Below are 23,259 nucleotides of genomic sequence, written 5' to 3'. Positions count from 1 at the left end.
TCACACATGCACACTGAGTAAAACAAAGGTACCACAGGTTCTGATAGATGTGTGTATGTGGCTCATCATCACCAACAGGTGGCAGTCTTCTGATTATGTCTATTCAGAATCTGAGTAGCCAACAATAACTGTATGTTATAATAACTAAATGGCGGCTTATCAGCATTTTTGCACACAGAACTTAAAACAGCAATACAAATAGGTGCAAAATATCCCCGGTTTTCCATATTACAGTATTACTGTTTTAAATTCCATGGTAATAAATGCTGATAATCAGTGGCTTTGAAAAGCCACCACTTATTTATTTATTTATTTAGTTTCTTATATAGCGCTTTACAATTAGAACAACAGTAATAAAACAAACAGGACAAAAACAGACAGACATAGACGTAGGAGGGCCCTGCTAGCAAGCTTACAGCCACTTAGTAAATAAACCCCCGGATGTCTATTATGGGGGGTCATTCCGAGTTGTTCGCTCGTTATTTTTTTCTCGCAACGGAGCGATTAGTCGCTAATGCGCATGCGCAATGTCCGCAGTGCGACTGCGCCAAGTAAATTTGCTATGCAGTTAGGTATTTTACTCACGGCATTACAAGGTTTTTTCTTCGTTCTGGTGATCGTAATGTGATTGACAGGAAGTGGGTGTTTCTGGGCGGAAACAGGCCGAGTAAGTGTGGAGCTACTCAGAAACTGCTAAGAAGTGTCTATTCGCAATTTTGCTAATCTTTCGTTCGCAATTTTGATAAGCTAAGATTCACTCCCAGTAGGCGGCGGCTTAGCGTGTGCAAAGCTGCTAAAAGCAGCTTGCGAGCGAACAACTCGGAATGACCCCCATTATCTTTCTTTTTGTATAGACCCACTAAGTGTCCATAGTAAAGTGCTAAGAGAATAACCATAGAATAAACATACAATACAAAATAAAATATTATAGGGGATCTAACAGACATTACAGAGGCAAAAATATAGACCTTCCTCTCACGAACTATGAAATTATTATACAGCAATATAATATGACAGATGTTCTGATGGGACAGGGGAGTGACTTCCAGAGATGGGGAGCAGCACAGAAGTTTTGGATGCAGAAGTGGGAAGAGGTAATCAGTGAGGCGACAAGGTGACAATCAGAGGTAGAATGAAGAGGGCAAGAGGGACTGTGGACTGGGATGAGCTCAGAGATGTGGGAGGGTACGGAGTGATTAAAGGCTCCACACTAATGTTCCATATTCTGCAGCACTCTATAGAGAATATTTCAGTCATTTACACTCCATATTCCCAACCGCATGGACATACATACTACTAGCATTATTATTCATTCATCAGAAGCAAGTGAACAGTATGTTTTTGGACTGTGGGTGGAAAACAAAGATTTCGGAAAAGATCTATGCAAACACAGGGAGAAGATACAAACTCCACACATATATCACTCTATAAAATCTACAGTAGTGACTTTGTAAAGTAGATACATAAGTTGGTCACACATGGGACAACCGTGACAATTCAATTATTTAGCTGTGAGACATCTCAAAGTGCCAGTAAATGAGGCCATATGCTGAATTTCTGCTGATTTTTGTTCACTCTCCAGTGTCTCAGACATTTTACCAGTGCATGCACCAGAGGTTCTCAAATGCAGTCATCTAGGCAGCACAACAGTCCAGGTTTTAAGTACAGTTGTGCTCATAAGTTTACATAAGCAGAATTTGTGATTTTCTGGCCATTTGTCAGAGAATATGAATGATAACTCACAAACTTTTCTTTCACTCATGGTTAGTGGTTCGGTGAAACCATTTATTGTCAAACAACTGTGTTTACTCTTTTTAAATCATAATGACAACAGAAACTACCCAAATGACCCTGATCAAAAGTTTACATACCCTGGAGATTTTGGCCTGATAACATGCACACAAGTTGACACAAACGGGTTTGAATGGCTACTAAAGGTAACCATCCTCACCTGTGATCTGTTTGCTTGTAATCAGTGTGTGTGTATAAAAGGTCAGTGAGTTTCTGGACTCCTGAAAGTCCCTTGCATCTTTTATCCAGTGCTGCACTGACGTGTCTGGATTCTGAGTTATGGGGAAAGCAAAAGAATTGTCAAAGGATCTGCAGAAAAAGGTAATTGAACTGTATAAAACAGGAAAGGGATATAAAAAGATATCCAAGCAATTGAGAATGCCAATCAGCAGTGTTCAAACTCTAATTAGGAAGACCAACAAAAATTTCAGCCACAACTGCCAGGAAAATTGTTCGGGATGCAAAGAAAAATCCACAAATAACTTCAGCTGAAATACAGGACTCTCTGAAAAAAAGTGGTGTGGTTGTTTCAAGATGCACAATAAGGAGGCATTTGAAGAAAAATGGGCTGCATGGTCGAGTCTCCAGAAGAAGGCCATTACTACGCAAATGCCACAAAGCATCCCGCTTACAAAACTCCAAACAGCACAGAGACAAGCCTCAAAACTTCTGGAACAAAGTCATTTGGAGTGATGAGACCAAAATTGAACATTTTTGGTCACAACCATAAACGTTACATTTGGAGAGGAGTCAACAAGGCCTATGATGAAAGGTACACCATTCCTACTGTGAAACACAGAGGTGGATCGCTAATGTTTTGGGGATGTGTGAGCTACAAAAGCACTGGAAACTTGGTCATAACTGATGGGAAGATGAATGCAGCATGTTATCAGAAAATACTGGAGTAAAATTTGCACTCATCAGCCCGGAAGCTGCGCATGGGACGTACTTGGACGTTCCAACATGACAATGATCCAAAACACAAGGTCAAGTCGACCTGTCATTGGCTACAGCAGAATAAAGTGAAGGTTCTGGAGTGGCCATCTCAGTTTCCTGACCTCAATATCATTGAGCCACTCTGGGGAGATCTCAAACGTGCAGTTCATGCAAGACAGCCCAAGAATTTACAGGAACTGGAGGCTTTTTGCCAAGAAGAATGGGCAGCTTTACCATCTGAGAAAATAAAGAGCCTCATCCACAACTACCACAAAAGACTTCAAGCTGTCATTGATGTTAAAGGGGGCAATACACGGTATTAAGAACTGGGGTATGTAAACTTTTGATCAGGGTCATTTGGGTAGTTTCTGTTGTCATTATGATTTAAAAAGAGTAAACACAGTTGTTTGACAATAAATGGCTTCACCCAACCACTAACCATGAGTGAAAGAAAAGTTTGTGAGTTATCATTCATATTCTCTGACAAATGGGCAGAAAATCACAAATTCAGCTAGGGTATGTAAACTTATGAGCACAACTGTATATCCATGCTTGGCCACAGGTGACTTATTGACTTACTGAATTGACTTATTCAATTTAATTTGATTTAACTATCTGTGCTGAGTCTTGGATATACCTAAGACCTGGACCATTGGTGGGCCCTGAGAACTGCATTTGAGAACCTCTAGTCTAAGCACATTATTCTAGCCTCCAGTGCCTTTGCCACTACATTATGCCAGCATCCAATGCCCACACATATTATACAAGTGCGCATCTCATATCAGTCTATAGTTCCCCTACAATACCCCAGTGCCATAAAATACAACGCTCTGGTGCCTGAGACATGCCAGGTCTGATAGTCCCATTATCCTGTGGTATAGCCACCTATAAGCATGGGTTTTCGGCAAATACAATATTGCATAAAAACAAGAAAATAAAATAGTTTCATTTTTTACTATTTCTGTCATTTTTAGGAGATGGTGGAGAAAAAGCAAAAGGTACTTATTAAAAAATTAGATTAATCAGTGATAATGAATGTTAATTAAAGACAATGTTCACAATTAATTTGACTATCTTCATATGAGTAACACATACGGCAGTGGAGATGTGATGAAAACTACATGCATATGTACATGTGATATCTAACAAAGCATGTTACCAATATAACAGGAATTCTCAGGAATCCTGTGGGCTAAGTGCCACACCCAGAACATGGAAAATCCCTTTAGAGGTTGTCATTTACTAACGAGAGTCATGTAATAGAGAAATGTTGGAGAAGATCCTTACCTTGGAGCTACAGAAATGCATAGCCTGCAGAGCTCATGTAACAGAGCAGTTGCTGCCTGCAGGAAATCTGACATTTTGGGACTGTCATCCAGAGGACCTTGTACGGATATAAAGCAGCCAGACAGCTTGTCAATTAGACCAATATTAACTGCGTAACTGCGGAAGAAAAAACGCAGAATCAGGATGATAGTTTATAGTGTGCCATCAGTAATCAACACATCACTGGGCAGAATGAAAGGACAGAAAAAAAGAAGCAGATATGCAGCTCCAATAAACATATAAATGGTACACTGGTAAATAGGTGTATAGAAATATGTGCACCCAGGCGCTCATCTACATGGTAAAAGTTGCACACAAGCCATTTTATTGATCCACTTAAGGAGAAAAATTTTCTTACCTACCGTAACATTGATTGTGAGAATGGTAATATTAGAATCTCTTTCCAAGGGGGTCATTCCGACCCGTTCGCACGCAGCGGTTCTTTGCAGCGGTGCGAACGGGTCGGGACTGCGGCTGCGTGGCGACAGTAGTCGCCAGGCAGCAACGCCGCCAGCGCAGTAAGTGATCGCAGCAGCGTTTGCATAAAGAAAGACAGGCGGGAGGCGTTCCGTGGCGGATACTCGCCGTTTTCAAGGCGTGGTGAGGCGAACGCAGGCGGATCCAGGCGTTTGGAGGGCGGATGTCTGACGTCAATCCCGGGACCTTCGTCGCTGGATCTGTCGCACAGGGTAAGTAACTCTTACCCTGGTCTTGTTTTGCAGGAAACTTTTTTAGCATAGCAGGGCCGCACAAGAGATCGCAGCCCTGCTATGCTAAAATACACTCCCCCATAGGCGGCGTCTAGTTGATCGCATGAGCAGCAAAAAGTTGCTACGTGCAATCAACTCGGAATGAGGGCCCATATGCTAAGATTAGCAAATAATAGCATTATAGGATGGATGGGTAAGTGTCGGAACAATTGGTTAGTATACCTGTAGGTCAAAGCTTTGTTCCAGCAGTCTGATCTTTGGACACCACAACATAACAACGTGCCATGAATATAATCTGCACATGCAGTGTTGCACTTAGGCCAATGACCAGTTTCCCCTGGAACCATATGTTGTGCGATTTAATTGTCTAAGCTGAAGCTGCTGTCGATCTAAATGACTATACAACGTGGTGTGTTCTGAAACCTATTTTATTACGATGTTTAACTTTTATTGATAATTGTGATATGCAGTTTTGCAATAAAATATCATTTTTTTTTTTTTTTTAAATCAATGATAATATGAATACACATAAATATGTCCAATAGTATCTCTACTCCACTTGTAAAAGGAAACAATAAAAACATTGTGATTCTCAGGCAGAAGCACATACCTGATGAGGTCTTGGATACGGCCAATAAAAGCATCAGTTGGGGACAGTTTAGCTTTGGTTACAGCTTTTATTTTGCTGGTGTCTGTCTGTTCACTTTGAGCCAGAGGATTGGCAATTAGACAAGAAAATATCTTACAGCAGAGATGGAGGAGTCCAGTAGTCAAACCATCAAACGTCTGCTTGTTATTGCTCCTTCCTACAATGGTCTTCTCTTCATCTGGTACAAACAGCTATTAAGTACAATAGAAATATAATATTTTACTGTATGTGATGCTTTGGCAAACATTAAGTTATACAAAGAAATCTGTATCAATTGTAAGAATCCAATTAATTGTTTCATTTTTATTTTGTACTGTAATAACATGAAATTGCATATACTATACCATAGTAGCAGGTATAACATACAGTTACGATAGTGCTAAATAAATCTTGTTTTACTTTTACATTTTTCAAACCTTTTAGACACCAAGTCAGATGCTATACTATGAAACATAATACGTAATACAATATAATAGATATGTAAAATTAACAAAACCAGCACAAGGAACTTTTAATATTATTCTATTAGACTTGCTGGGGTAAATTTACTAAGGTGGGAGTTTTTTTAGAACTGGTGATGTTGCCCATAGCAACCAATCAGATTCTATCTATTATCTTCTAGAAGCAGCTAAATCAATTTTAAGTAGAATCTGATTGGTTGCTCTGAGCAACATCACCAGTTCTAAAAAAAACTCCCACCTTAGCAAATTTACCCCCTTGTCTTTTACACAGGAATACTTTCAATATACTGTATATAGTAATACAATAAAAATAAGAATTTACTCACGGTAATTCTATTTCTGGTAGTCCGTAGTGGATGCTGGGCACTCCGTAAGGACCATGGGGAATAGACGGGCTCCGCAGGAGACTGGGCACTCTAAAGAAAGATTAGGTACTATCTGGTGTGCACTGGCTCCTCCCTCTATGCCCCTCCTCCAGACCTCAGTTAGGGAAACTGTACCCGGAAGAGCTGACATTACAAGGAAAGGATTTTGGAATCCAGGGTAAGACTCATACCAGCCACACCAATCACACCGTACAACTCGTGATAACCTTACCCAGTTAACAGTATGAACAACAACTGAGCATCACTCAACGGATGGCTCATAACAATAACCCTTTATTAAGCAATAACTATATACACGTATTGCAGAAAGTCCGCACTTGGGACGGGCGCCCAGCATCCACTACGGACTACGAGAAATAGAATTACCGGTGAGTAAATTCTTATTTTCTATAACGTCCTAGTGGATGCTGGGGACTCCATAAGGACCATGGGGATTATACCAAAGCTCCCAAACGGGCGGGAGAGTACGGATGACTCTGCAGCACCGAATGAGCAAACACAAGGTCCTCCTCAGCCAGGGTATCAAACTTGTAGAACTTTGCAAAAGTGTTTGAACCCGACCAAGTAGCCGCTCGGCAAAGCTGTAAAGCTGAGACCCCTCGGGCAGCCGCCCAAGAAGAGCCCACCTTCCTTGTGGAATGGGCTTTCACTGATTTTGGATGCGGCAATCCAGCCGCAGAATGAGCCAGCTGAATCGTGCTACAGATCCAGCGAGCAATAGTTTGCTTTGAAGCAGGAGCACCCAGCTTATCGGGTGCATACAGAATAAACAGCGAGTCAGTCTTCCTGACTCCAGCCGTTCTGGAAACATATATTTTCAAAGCCCGGACTACGTCCAGCAACTTGGAGTCCTCCAAGTCCCGAGTAGCCGCAGGGACCACAATAGGTTGGTTCAAATGAAACGATGATACCACCTTTGGGAGAAATTGGGGACGAGTCCGCAATTCTGCCCTGTACATATGGAAGATCAAATAAGGGCTTTTACATGACAAAACCGCCAATTCTGATACACGCCTCGCCGATGCTAAGGCCAACAGCATGACCATTTTCCACGTGAGGTACTTTAGTTCCACGGGCTTAAGTGGTTCAAACCAGTGGGATTTCAGGAAATCCAACACAACGTTAAGATCCCAAGGTGCCACTGGTGGCACAAAAGGGGGCTGAATATGCAGCACTCCCTTTACAAACGTCTGAACCTCAGGCAGTGAAGGCAGTTCTTTTTGAAAGAAAATGGATAGGGCCGAAATCTGGACCTTTATGGACCCTAATTTCAGGCCCATAGTCACACCTGACTGTAGGAAGTGCAGAAATCGACCCAGCTGGAATTCCTCTGTAGGGGCCATCCTGGCCTCACACCAAGCAACATATCTTCGCCATATACGGTGATAATGCTTAGCTGTTACATCCTTCCTAGCTTTTATCAGCGTAGGAATCACTTCATCCGGGATGCCCTTTTCCGTTAGGATCCGGCGTTCAACCGCCATGCCGTCAAACGCAGCCGCGGTTAGTCTTGGAACAGACAGGGCCCCTGTTGCAACAAGTCCTGTCTGAGAGGCAGAGGCCATGGGTCCTCTGTGATCATCTCTTGTAGTTCTGGGTACCAAGTCCTTCTTGGCCAATCCGGAACAATGAGTATTGTTCTCACTCCTCTTTTTCTTACTATTCTCATTACCTTGGGTATGAGAGGAAGAGGAGGGAACACATATACCGACTGGAACACCCAGGGTGTCACTAGCGCGTCCACAGCTATCGCCTGAGGGTCCCTTGACCTGGCGCAATATCTTTTTAGCTTTTTGTTGAGGCGGGACGCCATCATGTCCACCTGTGGCAGTTCCCATCGATTTGCAATCTGTGTGAAGACTTCTTGATGAAGTCCCCACTCTCCCGGGTGGAGGTCGTGTCTGCTGAGGAAGTCTGCTTCCCAGTTGTCCACTCCCGGAATGAACACTGCTGACAGTGCTTGTACGTGAATCTCCGCCCAACGAAGAATCTTTGTGGCTTCTGCCATCGCCACCCTGCTTCTTGTGCCGCCCCGGCGGTTTACATGGGCGACCGCCGTGATGCTGTCTGACTGAATCAGCACTGGTTGGTCTCGAAGCAGGGGCTCCGCTTGACTCAAGGCGTTGTATATGGCCCTTAGTTCCAGTATATTTATGTGCAGACAAGTCTCCTGACTTGACCACAGCCCTTGGAAGTTTCTTCCCTGAGTGACTGTCCCCCCATCCGCGGAGGCTTGCATCCGTGGTCACCAGGGCCCAGTCCTGTATGCCGAACCTGCGGCCCTCGAGAAGATGAGCACTCTGCAGCCACCACAGAAGAGACACCCTGGCCCTCGGGGACAGGGTGATCAGCCGATGCATCTGAAGATGCGATCCGGACCACTTGTCCAACAGATCCCACTGAAAGATCCTCGCATGGAACCTGCCGAAGGGAATGGCTTCGTATGAGGCCACCATCTTTCCCTGGACTCGCATGCAGTGATGCACCGACACCTGTTTTGGTTTTAGGAGGTCCCTGACCAGAGTCACTAACTCCTGGGCCTTCTCCTCCGGGAGAAACACCTTCTTCTGTTCTGTGTCCAAAATCATACCCAGGAAGGGCAGACGCATCGTAGGAATCAGCTACGACTTTGGAATATGCAGAATCCAGCCGTGCTGTTGCAACACTTCCTGGGAGTGTGCTACGCTGATCAACAACTGCTCCCTGGACCTCGCCCTTATGAGGAGATCGTCCAAGTACGGGATAACCGTAACTCCTTGCTTCCGAAGGAGTACCATCATTTCGGCCATTACCTTGGTAAATACTCTCGGTGCCGTGGACAGACCAAACGGCAACGTCTGGAATTGGTAATGACAGTCCTGTACCACAAACCTGAGGTACTCCTGGTGAGATGGATAAATGGGGACATGCAAGTAAGCATCCTTGATGTCCAGAGATACCAAAAAATCCCCCTCTTCCAGGCTTGCAATGACCGCTCTGAGCGATTCCATTTTGAACTTGAATTTTTTCATATAAATGTTCAAGGATTTTAAATTCAGAATGGGTCTTACCGAACCGTCCGGTTTCGGTACCACAAACAGTGTGGAATAGTAACCCCTTCCCTGTTGAAGGAGGGGGACCATTATTATCACTTGCTGGAGGTACAGCTTGTGAATTGCCGCCAGGACTACCTCCCTTTCCGTGGGGGAAGCTGGCAAGGCTGATTTTAGGTAACGGTGAGGGGGAGTCGCTTCGAACTCCAGCTTGAATCCCTGAGATACAATTTGTATAGCCCAAGGATCCACCTGTGAGCGAACCCACTGGTTGCTGAATTTTCAGAGACGCGCCCCCACCGCTCCTGGCTCCGCCTGTGGAGCCCCAGCGTCATGCGGTGGACTTAGTGGAAGCCGGGGAGACTTTTGTTCCTGGGAACTAGCTGCATGGTGCAGTTTCTTTCCTCTACCCCTGCCTCTGGCAAGAAAGGATGCACCTCTGACCTTCTTGCTTCTCTGAGAACGAAAGGACTGCATTTGATAATACGGTGCTTTCTTAGGCTGTGAGGAAACCTGAGGCAAGAAAGTCTACTTTCCAGCTGTCGCTGTGGACACAAGGTCCGAGAGGCCGTCCCCAAACAATTCCTCACCCTTATAAGGCAAAACCTCCATGTGTTTTTTAGAATCGGCATCCCCTGTCCATTGCCGAGTCCATAAGACCCTCCTGGCAGAAATGGACATTGCATTAATTCTAGAGCCCAGCAGGCAAATGTCCCTCGGGGCATCCCGCATATATAAGACGGCGTCTTTTATATGGCCCAGGGTTAGCAAGACAGTATCCCTGTCCAGGGCATCTACCTGAGACGGCAGGGCCACCTTCTTAGATAAGCGTGTCAGCGCCTTGTCTACCCTAGGGGAGGATTCCCAACGTAACCTGTCCGTTGGCGGGAAAGGGTACGCCAGCAGTAATTTTTTGGAAATCACCACTTTCTTATCAGGGGAACTCCACGCTTCTTCATATAACTCATTTAATTCATGTGACGGGGGAAAAGTCACTGCCTGCTTTTTCTCCCCAAACATATACACCCTCTTGTCAGGGACAGGGTTAACCTCTGAAATGTGCAATACATCTTTCATTGCAATAATCATGTAGCGGATGGCCTTGGTCATCTTAGGCTGTAATTGTGCCTCATCATCGTCGACACTGGAGTCGGACTCCGTGTCGGCATCTTCAACCATCTGAGATAGTGGGCGTTTATGAGACCCTGACGGCCTCTGAGTCGCCTGGGCAGGCCCGGGTTGAGACCCCGGCTGTCCCAAGGCTTCAGCGTCATCAAACCTTTTATGCAAGGAGCTTACATTATCATTTAAGACCTTCCACATATCCATCCAATCAGGTGTCGGCCCCGACGGCGGCGACACCACATTTAGCCGCACTTGCTCCTCCTCCACGTAACCCTCCTCATCAAAAATGTCGACACAGCCGTACCAACACACAGCACACACACAGGGAATGCTCTGACTGAGGACAGGACCCCACAAAGGCCTTTGGGGAGACAGAGAGAGAGTATGCCAGCACACACCACAGCGCTATATAACCCAGGGATATTCACTATAATAAGCGATTACCCAATAGCTGCCGATTTTATGTCTTTTGCGCCTAAATTTATGTGCCCCCCCTCTCTTTTTTACCCTTCTTGTACCTGGATACTGCAGGGGAGAGCCTGGGGAGCGTCCTTCCAGCGGAGCTGTGAAGATAAAATGGCGCTGGTGTGCTGAGGAAGAAGGCCCTGCCCCCTCAGCGGCGGGCTTCTGTCCCGCTTCTGTGTGAAAAAAATGGCGTTTTTTTTTACATATATACAGTGCCTGACTGTATATATGTATGTTATGCCAAAAAGGTACTTCTATTGCTGCCCAGGGTGCCCCCCCCCCCAGCGCCCTGCACCCTACAGTGACCGGAGTGTGAAAGTGTGCTGGGAGCAATGGCGCACAGCTGCGGTGCTGTGCGCTACCTTAAATGAAGACAGGAGTCGTCAGCCGCCGTTTTCAAGCTTCTGTTCTTCTGGCTCTGCGAGGGGGACGGTGGCGCGGCTCCGGGAACGGACGATCGAGGACAGATGCCTGTGTTCGAACCCTCTGGAGCTAATGGTGTCCAGTAGCCTAAGAAGCGCAACCTAGCTGTAAACAGGTAGGTTTGCTTCTCTCCCCTCAGTCCATCGTAGCAGTGAGTCTGTTGCCAGCAGAAGCTCACTGAAAATAAAAAACCTAACAAATACTTTCTTTTACTAGCAGGCTCAGGAGAGCCCACTAGGAGCACCCAGCTCTGGCCGGGCACAGATTCTAACTGAGGTCTGGAGGAGGGGCATAGAGGGAGGAGCCAGTGCACACCAGATAGTACCTAATCTTTCTTTAGAGTGCCCAGTCTCCTGCGGAGCCCGTCTATTCCCCATGGTCCTTACGGAGTCCCCAGCATCCACTAGGACGTTAGAGAAAACCCTATGTATGTGCTAGTTATAAAATACATATTTGTTTGTAATACACACAATTTCAACAATTTTAAACAATCCTGCTCCTTCCTTTGTGATGGTTGTCTGTTGGCCAAAGACCCAAATCCACGGTCTTATAACAAAATACCTAGGAGCGCTTCAATGTAGAAACAGTCCAATGGTGCAAACCCCCTTATTTCAAAATGTCCAATGGTATTAAACAGTTCTTATCCTTTAGGTATGTGATTATTTGAAGTGATAAAGGCTAATTATCCCCTATCTTCCCTCAAAAAAGAAACCCTCTTGCAAAAAGACACCCAATACAAGCAATCAGCTTCTCACTCAAACTGTAGGTACATGTGCGGGATGTGGGCGGCACTCAAAGGATGTATTCCATCAGTGACAAACACACTGTCAAAGAAGTGTATTGTTCAACGTTTTGGTTTATTCTAATCCGAAACAGTGAACGATACACTGCTGTGACATTGTGTGTGTCACTATTGGACTAAGTGCTTTGAGTGCAGCCCACATCCCGCACGTTTGTGTGTAATATATATACCACTCAAAGGACACAATGTAATTGCATAATAACAGCGTATTTGAATGGCCTACGTTTCAGGGCCTAAGCCCCTTCTTCAGGACACACCAACAGTTATGCTGTTGGTGTGTCCTGAAGAAGGAGCTTAGGCCCTGAAACGTAGACCATTCGAATATAAACGTTATGGTAAGAACTTACCGTTGATAACGTGATTTCTCTTATGTCCACAGGTATCCACAGGATAACATTGGGATATTGTCGAGCGACAGCGAAAATGGCACCAACACGGTCACGAGCTTTCTGGCCTCCCAGGATGCATTGGGGCCTCCACTATATAGTCCCGCCCACTGACTCAGTCAGATCAGTTCTTTCCACAGCGATTATAGGCAGGAACATTAGGTAGAGACCTGTACAGGCGATAAGAACACACATGCACACCCTTCCATACAAGAAGGAAGAGGTTTTTAGTGTTTGTCTAGATCCTCAAATCAGATGCGTCCGGGTGGGATCCCTGTGGATACCTGTGGACATAAGAGAAATCACGTTATCAACGGTAAGTTCTTACCATAACGTTTATTTCTCTGGCTGGGTCCACAGGATTATCCACAGGATAACATTGGGATTCCCAAAGCCATTTTAGTGGTGGGGACGCTCCTGATTGCACAGGAGGACCTTTTGCCCGAAGTCTGCGTCATGAGAGGCAAAAGTATCCAAGGCATAATGTCTGATGAATGTGTTTATGGAAGACCATGTGGCTGCCTTACATATCTGTTCTGCTGATGCACCCTGTTGTGCTGCCCAAGAAGGACCTACCTTACGTGTAGAGTGTGCAGAGACATTAGCCGGAATAGGGAGATCTGCATGAGAATAAGCTTCAGATATTACCACTCGGAGCCATCTCGCCAGCGTCTGTTTACTAGCAGGCCAACCTCTCCTATGGAATCCGTAGAGGATGAAGAGGGAATCTGTTTTCCTGATGGCACTAGTACGATCTATATAGGTTTTTAAAGACCGGACCACGTCCAGTGACGCTTCTCCCGCAGATAGTCCCGATACCTGAAAAGCTGGGACTACAATCTCTTCATTCAGGTGAAACTTTGACACCACCTTTGGAAGATAACTAGATCTCGTTCTGAGAACTGCTCTGTCTGGAAAAAAACTTAGGAAAGGAGACTAAACATGATAATGCTCCTAAATCTGACACTCTTCTGGCTGACGCCATTGCCAGTAAAAAAAAGAACTTTAATCGTTAACCACTTAAGATCCGCTCTCTCAAGTGGTTCAAACAAAGGACCCTGGAGAAATTTAAGAACTAAATTCAAATCCCAGGGAGCTGCAGGAGGAACAAATGGAGGTTGAATATGTACTACTCCTTGGAAAAACGTACGTACATCCTGTAGGTCAGCAATCTTCTGCTGAAACCATACAGTCAACGCTGAGACTTGCACCCTCAAGGAAGCAACCTTCAACCCCTTATCCAATCCTGCCTGCAGAAAATCCAAAATTCTAGCTACTTTAAAGGCTCTTGGATTGTAATTTTTTTCCAGAACACCAATGAATATAGGCTTGCCATATTCTATGATATACACGGGCCGAAGAAGGCTTTCTTGCTCTAAGCATGGTTTGGATTACTTGCTTTGAAAATCCTTTAGCCTCTAAGATAGAGGTTTCAACAGCCACGCCGTCAAAGACAGGCGATCCAGATGACAACAAGGACCCTGCATTAACAGATCTGGACGTTGAGGGAGCAGTATCGGTGCTTCCACGGACATTCTCCACAGATCTGTGTACCAACGCCTTCTTGGCCAAGCTGGAGCTATTAGAATGATTGCTCCTTTTGCCTGTTTTATCTTTCTCACTACTCTGGGTAACAGAGATATTGGAGGGAACAGATATGCCAGCTGAAACCTCCATTCTACTGACAGTGCCTCTACCAGGACTGCTCCTGGGTCCCTTGTTCTTGAACCGTACCTCGGAACTTTGTTGTTTAGACGAGACGCCATAAGGTCTATCTCCGGTAGACCCCATCTGTTCACCAGTGTCTGAAACACTTCTGGGTGTAGTGCCCATTCGGTTTCCTGAATGGTGTGCCGACTGAGAAAATCCGCTTCCCAATTTAGTACACCCGGGACAAATACTGCTGACAATGCTGAGAGATGGAGTTCTGCCCACTTTAGAATGGGAGTTACTTCCTCCATCAGACTCTTGCTGTGAGTCCCTCCTTGATGATTTAGGTATGCTACTGCCGTCGCATTGTCTGAGCGGATCTGGACTGGTCTTCCTTGTAGATTGTCCTTTGCCTGAACTAGGGCCAAGTAAATGGCTCTTATTTCTAACAGATTTATCAGCAGGCGACTTTCCCTTGCGGTCCATTTTCCCTGGAACCATAGGCTTCCGAGTACCGCCCCCCAACCTTGCAGGCTGGCATCTGTCGTCAGGACTTGCCACTCTTTTATCCAAAAGGGTCTCCCCTTGTTTAAATGGTCTGTCTGTAGCCACCATGCTAGAGACCTTTTTACATTTACTGGAATCTTTATCATCTGCTTCTTTATTGTTTGATGATTTCCGTTCCATTTTGTCAAAATGAGATGCTGCAATGGTCTGGAGTGGAATTGCGCATATTCCACCATGTCGAACGTTGATACCATCAGACCCAACAGTCGCATTGCTGCATGGACTGACATTGTCTGGGCTTGCAACGCTTCCTGAGCCATGACCTGCACCTTGACTATTTTCTTCTCTGGTAAGAGAACTCTCTGTAGGTCTGAATCCAATATGGCTCCCAAATGAACCATCCGCTGTGATGGATTCAGGGACGACTTCTCCCAATTTATGAGCCACCCGTGTCTCTGTAAACAAACTATCGTCTGTTGGAGATGGCTCAACAGTAAATCTTGCGACTGTGCTAAGATTAATAGGTCGTCTAGGTATGGGAATATCCTTATCCCTTGTTTGCGCAGACAAGCTGCCATAACCACCATGATCTTGGTAAACACCCTGGGTGCTGTAGCTAGCCCGAAGGGCAGAGCTTGGAACTGGAAGTGTTCCTTGAGGATGGCAAACCTGAGGTAACACTGATGTGATAGTGCTATAGGCACATGTAGGTAAGCATCCCGCACATCCAGAGATACCATATAGTCTCCCGGTTCCATAGCCAACATTATGGAGCGTAACGTCTCCATGTGGAACTTCGGGATCCATATGTAATTGTTCAACATCTTCAGATTTAGAATTGGTCGATATGACCCATTTGGTTTCTGGATTAGAAACAGATTGGAGTAATACCCCTGTCCCTTTTGTGATGGAGGTACAGGGACAATCACACCTGACTGCAGTAATTTTTGGACTGCTTCTTGCAGGGCATTGGCCTTCGACTCTATACGAGACGGGCTGGTGCAAAAAAATCTTTGAGGAGGCTGCCTCCTGAATGGGAACCCATACCCCTGAGATACTACCTTCTGCACCCAGGCATCTGTTGTTGACTGTTGCCATGTGTGTGCAAATTGCAGGAGTCGGCCCCCAACCCTGGAATCCTCCAGGCGGAGGCCCGTCTCTTCAGGCTGAGGGCTTTTGTTCAGGTTTGGAAGCTGGCTTTTTGCTAGCCCACTGCTTCTTACCCCTGGATTTAAACTGGGGTTGTTTAGGCTCCTCTTTACCTTTCGCTTTGCTTTGCCAGCGAAATGAGCGAAATTTTAAACCCTTGGACTTAGGGTTGTAGGTAGCCGGAAATCTGACCTTCTTCGATTCAGCCTCTGACTCTAGGATATCCGATAAAGGTTTTCCAAATAATATATTACCCACGAAAGGCAATGCTTCCAATTCCTTCTTGGACTCCGCATCTGCCTTCCAGGTCCGTAGCCAGACTGCTCTGCGAGTGACTACTGCCAGGGCTGAAGCTTTAGAAGCAACAGTGCCTACATCAATGGCTGCTTCTTCTAAATACTGGGCAGATTGTCTTAAACGGCAAAGACGATCCTCTTGCTCCCTAGTAGGAGAGGGGATGTCATTCTCTAGTTCCTCTATCCATTCGCCCATTGCCTTTGCTACCCAGGCCGAAGCCATAACAGGTCTTACCACTGCACCCACAAGAGAAAAAATATTTTTCAATAGGCTCTCTACCCTCCTGTCTGTGACATCATTCAAAGAGGTAGATGACAGTGGCAAAGCAGATTTGTGCACGAGTCGCAGAACATGTGCATCTACTTTTGGAGGAACTTCTCTCTTCGAACAATCTCCAGCAGGAAATGGATAATAAGAATCCCATCTCCTAGGAATCTTATACTTTTTACCGGGCGCTGCCCAAGACTCATCCATCATTTCCGTCAACTCCTCTGACGCTGGAAATTCAGCTTTCACTGACTTTGTTCGTTTGAATACAGGTGCTTTTGCTTTTAACGCTGTCTTGGCTGGTTCTTCCAGAGAAAGCACAGCCTTTACTGCATTAATGAGTTCAGCTACATCATCTGAACTAAAGCTCTGCGACTGATCATCATACGGAGTTGAATCTATTGTTTCCGCATCATCATCCGATGTATCCTCTTGTGTAGTCTGCCATACAGACGTATCTGTCTTAGTCTTACCTACCCCTTGGTTGCTTGTAGAGGCTACTGGAACCAAACCATAGGAAGGGAGCTGCATGTATGGGTTCATAGTGTAACCTAACCCTTGAGGTGGTGCTACTGGAGCTAACCTGTCCGCTATTGAAGACAGAGTCTTTGCGAACATATTCCATGGTGGCTCTACTGGAGGTTGAACTAACTCCTGTTTTTTACTTCGCTGAAAAGCGAAACAGTTTGCACACAAACCCTCATAAGTGACCAATTGAATCATATCAATTACCCCTGACTTACAAGATAAGCGTGTTAGGGCTGTAGGAGTGCTTGACAAATTCTCCTCATCACTTTTGACGCTCACAGACATTTTTTCTGATATTGACTACACAATTTTGTGACTGAACCACACCCTATAATCAGTATATAGAGGTGAAATCAATCTGACCACAGTGCACCTGATTTGAGGGTCAGAACAGGACTGACATTACACAGAAAAGTCAGCACACATACTAGCAGTCAGTCACATGTTAAAGCTTTAGACATTGTCATATGAGAATACAACCTCCATAATAACTTATACATAAGTAGGAAAATTGTACTTCTGTTTAACTGGTTCTTTTTCAACATAACATGCAGAAAACACAGTAATATACAGGTCTCATATGCAATAGGTACTAAAAATTAACAGTGCACACTAAGAAGTAGAAGGAATTTTTAGTACTGTATACCCTGCCTCCAGGGAGCGGGATACAGGGAGACTCACCACACTTCCATATCCAAGCAAAGACGCTCGAAAGACGCTGAGTGGATTCAGACGCTACTGGTGTACACTGCCGCTCTTGGTAACTGATAACGGACACGGACGCTCACCAACGGACACGGACGCTGAGCGACTCCACGTGCATGCAGACAACTAAAGGCCTGCGACTCGGTCTGGGCGGGTTTATATCCAGTGTACACAACCGCAGCGTCTAAGCTGCGACCGAGTACCCTCGTGGTAGCGTCTGAGCCGGAAGTGAGGTCATTCAGTTCATGAAACGAGAGACCCGCGGGAACTGGCCATGAACTCGGAGGAGGGACGGCCAGGAGAGCGTCTGAAACCCCCTGTTGACTTAAACTCCCAGGATCGCGGCCTCACCTAGTCCTGGCGCCTATGATCCCCGGAGCGTAGCGCTGTCACACTCGAGATGTTCGGCGCATCAACACGCTGTTTGTAGTCTCCACCAAATCAGCGTAGCTGTGTCCTGACCCCTCTAGTAAGAGGAAGTCCATATACTCACTGTCTCCCCATGCTCCGGCCACAGCCTGGTAACGTCTGCTGGACCTGCTAGAACATCCGACACAGACGCCCGTCGAGACAGCACTGTACCGCGAAGGTAAGCGTTGTTGCGACCCGGTGGGGAGTTGTTGGAGCGACTCTTTCTAATACACGTTTAAGACGCTGTTAAGAGAATTCGCTCAAACCAAAACAGTAAGTCTATAAAAATAAAGTAATGAAAACTTGAGGCTGCTTTCACAGCAGCCCTGTGACCATGCGGCTTCCTGCCGCACCAAGCAAAAAACTGATCTGACTGAGTCAGTGGGCGGGACTATATAGTGGAGGCCCCAATGAATCCTGGGAGGCCAGAAAGCTCGTGACCGTGTTGGTGCCATTTTCGCTGTCGCTCGACAATATCCCAATGTTATCCTGTGGATAATCCTGTGGACCCAGTCAGAGAAAAACCATTATTATACAATTGCATTGTGTCCTTTGAGTGCCGTTTGTTCCTTGGAGTGCTATGCAATAGTTTGAGTCAGGCACCAGGACCAGTTGATTCTAAAAGATGAATACAGTGTGTGTGTGTGTGTATATATATATATATATATATATATATATATATATACACACACACACACACACACACACACACACACACACACACACACACATATTTGTGTTTTCAAATTGTAACAGGTAAGTAAACCTAGTTAAGGGGCCGGATGTAATGATGGCCGAGTTCGGCGGCCGTGTAGGATGCCGACTTTTTTTAAAGGGGCAATCACTTCAAAGGCATGGTTTTGCCTTGTAAACGATTGCCCCTTTAAAAAAAGTCTGCGTTTTGCCAGCATTCTGCTCGGCCGCCCCGCCCGTCATTACATCCCGCTAATAATCAGAAACAAAATTAAACAAGTTTAACAGATCAACTTACTTCTTATGCAGATGCATTTAACACTGCAGTCTTGATGCATCAGGAGTCTAGCATTACTACTCTTGGGAGGGAGATCCTGCTCTATAAACTACAGCCCTGATACTAAGTAGTCCGCATCTTTTTACCACAGCCATGTCTTATGCTAATGCCACAATTGATTTCTTCTAACCTGAGATGCCCATCTGCTGTGCCTTGAGACGGTGCTTTTCCATCATGAATCGTCTTTAGATGAACCCTCAGTTGCACCATTGAAACTTGCTCCAGCCCCATGGCAGGTGCAGTTTCTCTGTTGGAGTATGGCATCCTGTGTGAGCGACTGTGCTTATTTTCACATAGCCACTATCAGCTTTGTGCCCATGCCAGCTTAGCTGACCCCTTGTTCCCTTCCAGGAACGCCCACTACAATCTACTGACTCTGCGTCCATTTCTGTACAGCATCTCTTAGCGCTAACAAATGGGACACATGCACAACTTACACATGTGGGGCACCGACACAGTGTCCAGCTCTGAATCAGACCATATATAACTCTCAGTCTCTGGATTACCACTTGCTGTCTTTCCCCCCCTCCTACATCCTTCTGTCCTATCCTTCCACCTCTCATACAAGGGGGTCTATTCATGAAACAGTGAAAAGAGTGGAGAAATGAGCCACTAGAGAAGTTGCCCATGGCAAACAATCAGTGTTGAGATAACATTTCTTAAGTGCAGTCCATAAAATTATTTGTAGCATCTGATTGGTTGCCATGTGCAACATCTCCACTGGCTCACTTTTCCACACTTTATACTGATTCATGCATAGCACCCAAGATCAGCACACCATGAACCTAACAAAAATCTGAACCTGGGCACAGGATGTACTATCCCCACTTATGTTACAATGGAAGACGGCATCCCAGATATTCAAATAATGGAAAGTGAATACAATAAGTTGCTCAGATGCAATTCAAGCATACCTTAAAAATCAGCCCTCTATAACACTTCATATTAACTGCTGTAGTAAAAATTGATTTCTCCTCAAGCACTGTGAACGAAATGATAAACGGGTCGGCTGAAACTGTAGGGGATAAATGGTCTCTCTGGTGTCTGTCTGATTAACAAAGAACTACAGCAGACGCTGTTCCCTGAGATGACGAGAGTTAAGTGAGTCTTTTGGAGTTTAGTTTAATGTGACATTTTTAAATATAGTTTATTTAAAGGTTCAAATGTAGAGTAACATACATGTCCACAATTCCAAAAAGGCAACATGGAACATTATTCATTGGCCAACATTAACCCTCAGTGCAGCCTCACCCTAAAATCGGCTGCTGACATTCACAATATTGACATTCTGGCAATGTCCATGTTGTGAATGGAGACATGCTGAATGTCAACATTCTGCCCATGTCTATATTCTGAATATCGCCATTGAGACCATGATGAAATGCTGCACATATACAGAATAAGAGCATAGGAGATGATCTCCAAGGCAACAGATCTAAATCAAATAATAATCCCAATGGTTAAACACTGTTGCTAATACTTCTACACTGTACCAGAAGGCTGCATGGATCAGAGGACCACTGTTATATGGTGTCTTACCCTGAAACACAGGTATTACGGTAATGTATAGCCCTAATCTTCCCTATTTCCAGATTTTTGGCTTGGAGGTAGAGCACTTTTCGGTCACATGTTTTTCAATGGAAGATAAAAACACAAAAAAGAAACATAGTTACATTTATCTTCTGTTCTAAAATTATCGAACATCACTATACAATCAATATTTTTTTTAGAGGGTAACAGCTATATTCAGCCATATGTGACCCAAATCTAAATATAAGCAAATTGAATTTTGTTACTATCAGCAGACAGTTTAGAGGCATCAGTTATGGAGGCTATACTGTAATATATAAGCATGTACCAAGCTACTGATCTGATATTAAATAACCACTGAAATATGCAGCATACACACAGATGACAGGGATGACTCACTTCACCTATTCTTGTTGCTGTATGAGAAAGAGGAGTGAGTGTCTCTCATGAAGTGATTAAAATGTTAGCAACGTTAAGTAGGAACCTGTACAATTAACCTATTGTCTATGATACCCCACATTACAGAAACACATGTTTGTACGAGTGAACATGCTATAACATGATGTGTAGGGCACATACAGGCATGCCTTGGCCTTTCAGCATTTTCTGAAGGGTTTTCATGGCTAGAAGCATTATTTTTGGTAAAACACAGGGATGTCATCACAAAACCATCTTGCAAATGTTCTGATATATCTGCACTAATGATACTGTAATGTGGAGTCTTTACTGAACTAATGTAAGAAGTTCTATTTAACTACTAATCACAGATTAATTAAATATTAAAAAAAATGAAAGCTAGTAAACATGCCACACATCATCTATTGCTTAAACCAGTGGTTCCCAAACTGTGTGCCGTGGCTCCTTGGGGTGCCTTGGGACACTTGCAGGGGTGCCTCGGGTTGGTGGTCCAGAACCAATTCAAATTCTGCATGGTCAATGTAAAAAGCAAAACCAGTGTTAATGGCTGCCAATCATAAAATATATTGACAGTCAGAAGCAAATCTTGTCTCTCACCACGCAAGTTACCCTAAGGATGACCTATAAAGACAATTTACATAATTGAATATTTCTTTCTACATTTTTCAATAAGAAACTATTGGCTTAGGGGTGCCGTGCTAAAAATTCTGATACTCTAGGGTGCCGTGATTCACAAAAGTATGGAAACCACTGGCTTGAACTATCATGACCAGGAAATGGGAATTTCGGCCCTCATTCCGAGTTGATCGGTCGCAAGGCGATTTTAGCAGAGTTACACACGCTAAGCCGCCGCCTACTGGGAGTGAATCTTAGCTTCTTAAAATTGCGACCGATGTATTCGCAATATTGCGATTACTAACTACTTAGCAGTTTCAGAGTAGCTTCAGACTTACTCTGCCTGTGCGATCATTTCAGTGCTTGTCGTTCCTGGTTGACGTCACAAACACACCCAGCGTTCGCCCAGGCACTCCCACCGTTTCCCCGGCCACTCCTGCGTTTTTTCCGGAAACGGTAGCGTTTTCAGCCACACGCCCCTGAAACGCCGTGTTTCCGCCCAGTAACACCCATTTCCTGTCAATCACATTACGATCGCCGGAGCGAAGAAAACGCCGTGAGTAAAAATACTTTCATCATAGTAAAGTTACTTGGCGCAGTCGCAGTGCGAACATTGCGCATGCGTACTAAGCGGATTTTCACTGCGATGCGATGAAAAATACCGAGCGAACAACTCGGAATGAGGGCCTTCAATTTCCTCAAGAAATTCTTTGGTAATTTATTTTCAATTACATGAAGAGAATTACTCTTGATTGAATCGGCTTGCTACACTTCAGGTGTTGAAAATACTGAGGGCCAGTGGCATTTCAATCAAAAATATAATTGCACCTACCTATAACCCACATATGTACAATTTATACAAAAACAAACAAACAAACAAACAAAAAAAACAAACAAACAAACAAACCATAACTTCAAAGTAAGTGGAAGTTTGGTGTAATGGTTAGCATTACTGTCTCACAGCTTTATTTGCCACAAATGCCAGCTGCTAGCATCACCAGGGTAAGCTATCACATGATATAACTCTTCTGGAGATCAAAGGTTCCCAATATCTGCCATTACAGTCCAGGTTTTAAGGATATCAATAGTAGAACACAAGAGATTTAATTAGTGCCTCAGTCAATTTGACAGCATAGGCCAGGGGTGGGCAATTATTTCAGCTGGGGGGCCGCTTAACACTTCCAGCGAATATTCGAGGGCCGCACACAAAATATCGGCAATGGGGGCGTGGCTTCGTACAGGGGGCATGGTCATTTACGCCCCCTGTACAGACTACTGTAGCGCTCTGAAATGTGCCCCCCGCTGCCGCTGGTCGCTGTGAAGGGAAACTAGAGTTTCCCTTCGTGGAGAGGTCCTTTACTGTGCGGTGCGCGATGACGTCATCGCCCACCGCACATTAAAGGACCTCTCCACGAAGGGCTTCACAGCGGCCAGCGGCAGGCACATTTCAGAGCGCTACAGTAGTCTGTACAGGGGGCGTAAATGACCATGCCCCCTGTACGAAGCAACGCCCCCCATTGCCGCCTGGGGCGCGCAAAGCCCCAGAACCGGCCATGCACCCTGTGTAATGCTGCACCCTGTGTAATGCTGCAACCTCTACCCCCCCCCCCCCCCCCTGGACCCATATAGCAGTTTATCCTCCCCTCTCTCCTGAACCTATA

At 45.1% G+C, this 23,259-nt stretch overlaps 1 protein-coding gene across 3 annotated transcripts in view; it reads right to left on the bottom strand.

Moving 5' to 3' along the window:
* Nucleotides 1–23,259, bottom strand: part of SCAPER (S-phase cyclin A associated protein in the ER) — a 725,664-nt gene that overhangs the window by 112,875 nt on the left and 589,530 nt on the right. For all 3 annotated transcript variants that reach the window (XM_063926586.1, XM_063926587.1, XM_063926588.1), the window contains exons 25-26: nt 5,374–5,603; nt 4,015–4,170 (exon numbers count right to left, since the gene is read on the bottom strand). In XM_063926586.1, the coding sequence (XP_063782656.1) occupies nt 4,015–4,170; nt 5,374–5,603 (386 nt within the window). The remainder of the gene's footprint in view (nt 1–4,014; nt 4,171–5,373; nt 5,604–23,259) is intronic.

This window comes from Pseudophryne corroboree, chromosome 6 (genome assembly GCF_028390025.1).
Source record: "Pseudophryne corroboree isolate aPseCor3 chromosome 6, aPseCor3.hap2, whole genome shotgun sequence".
NCBI classification, from domain to species: Eukaryota; Metazoa; Chordata; class Amphibia; order Anura; family Myobatrachidae; genus Pseudophryne; species Pseudophryne corroboree.
The sequence above is the reverse complement of the archived record's forward strand: the minus strand, read 5'-3'. Positions and strand labels throughout refer to the sequence as shown.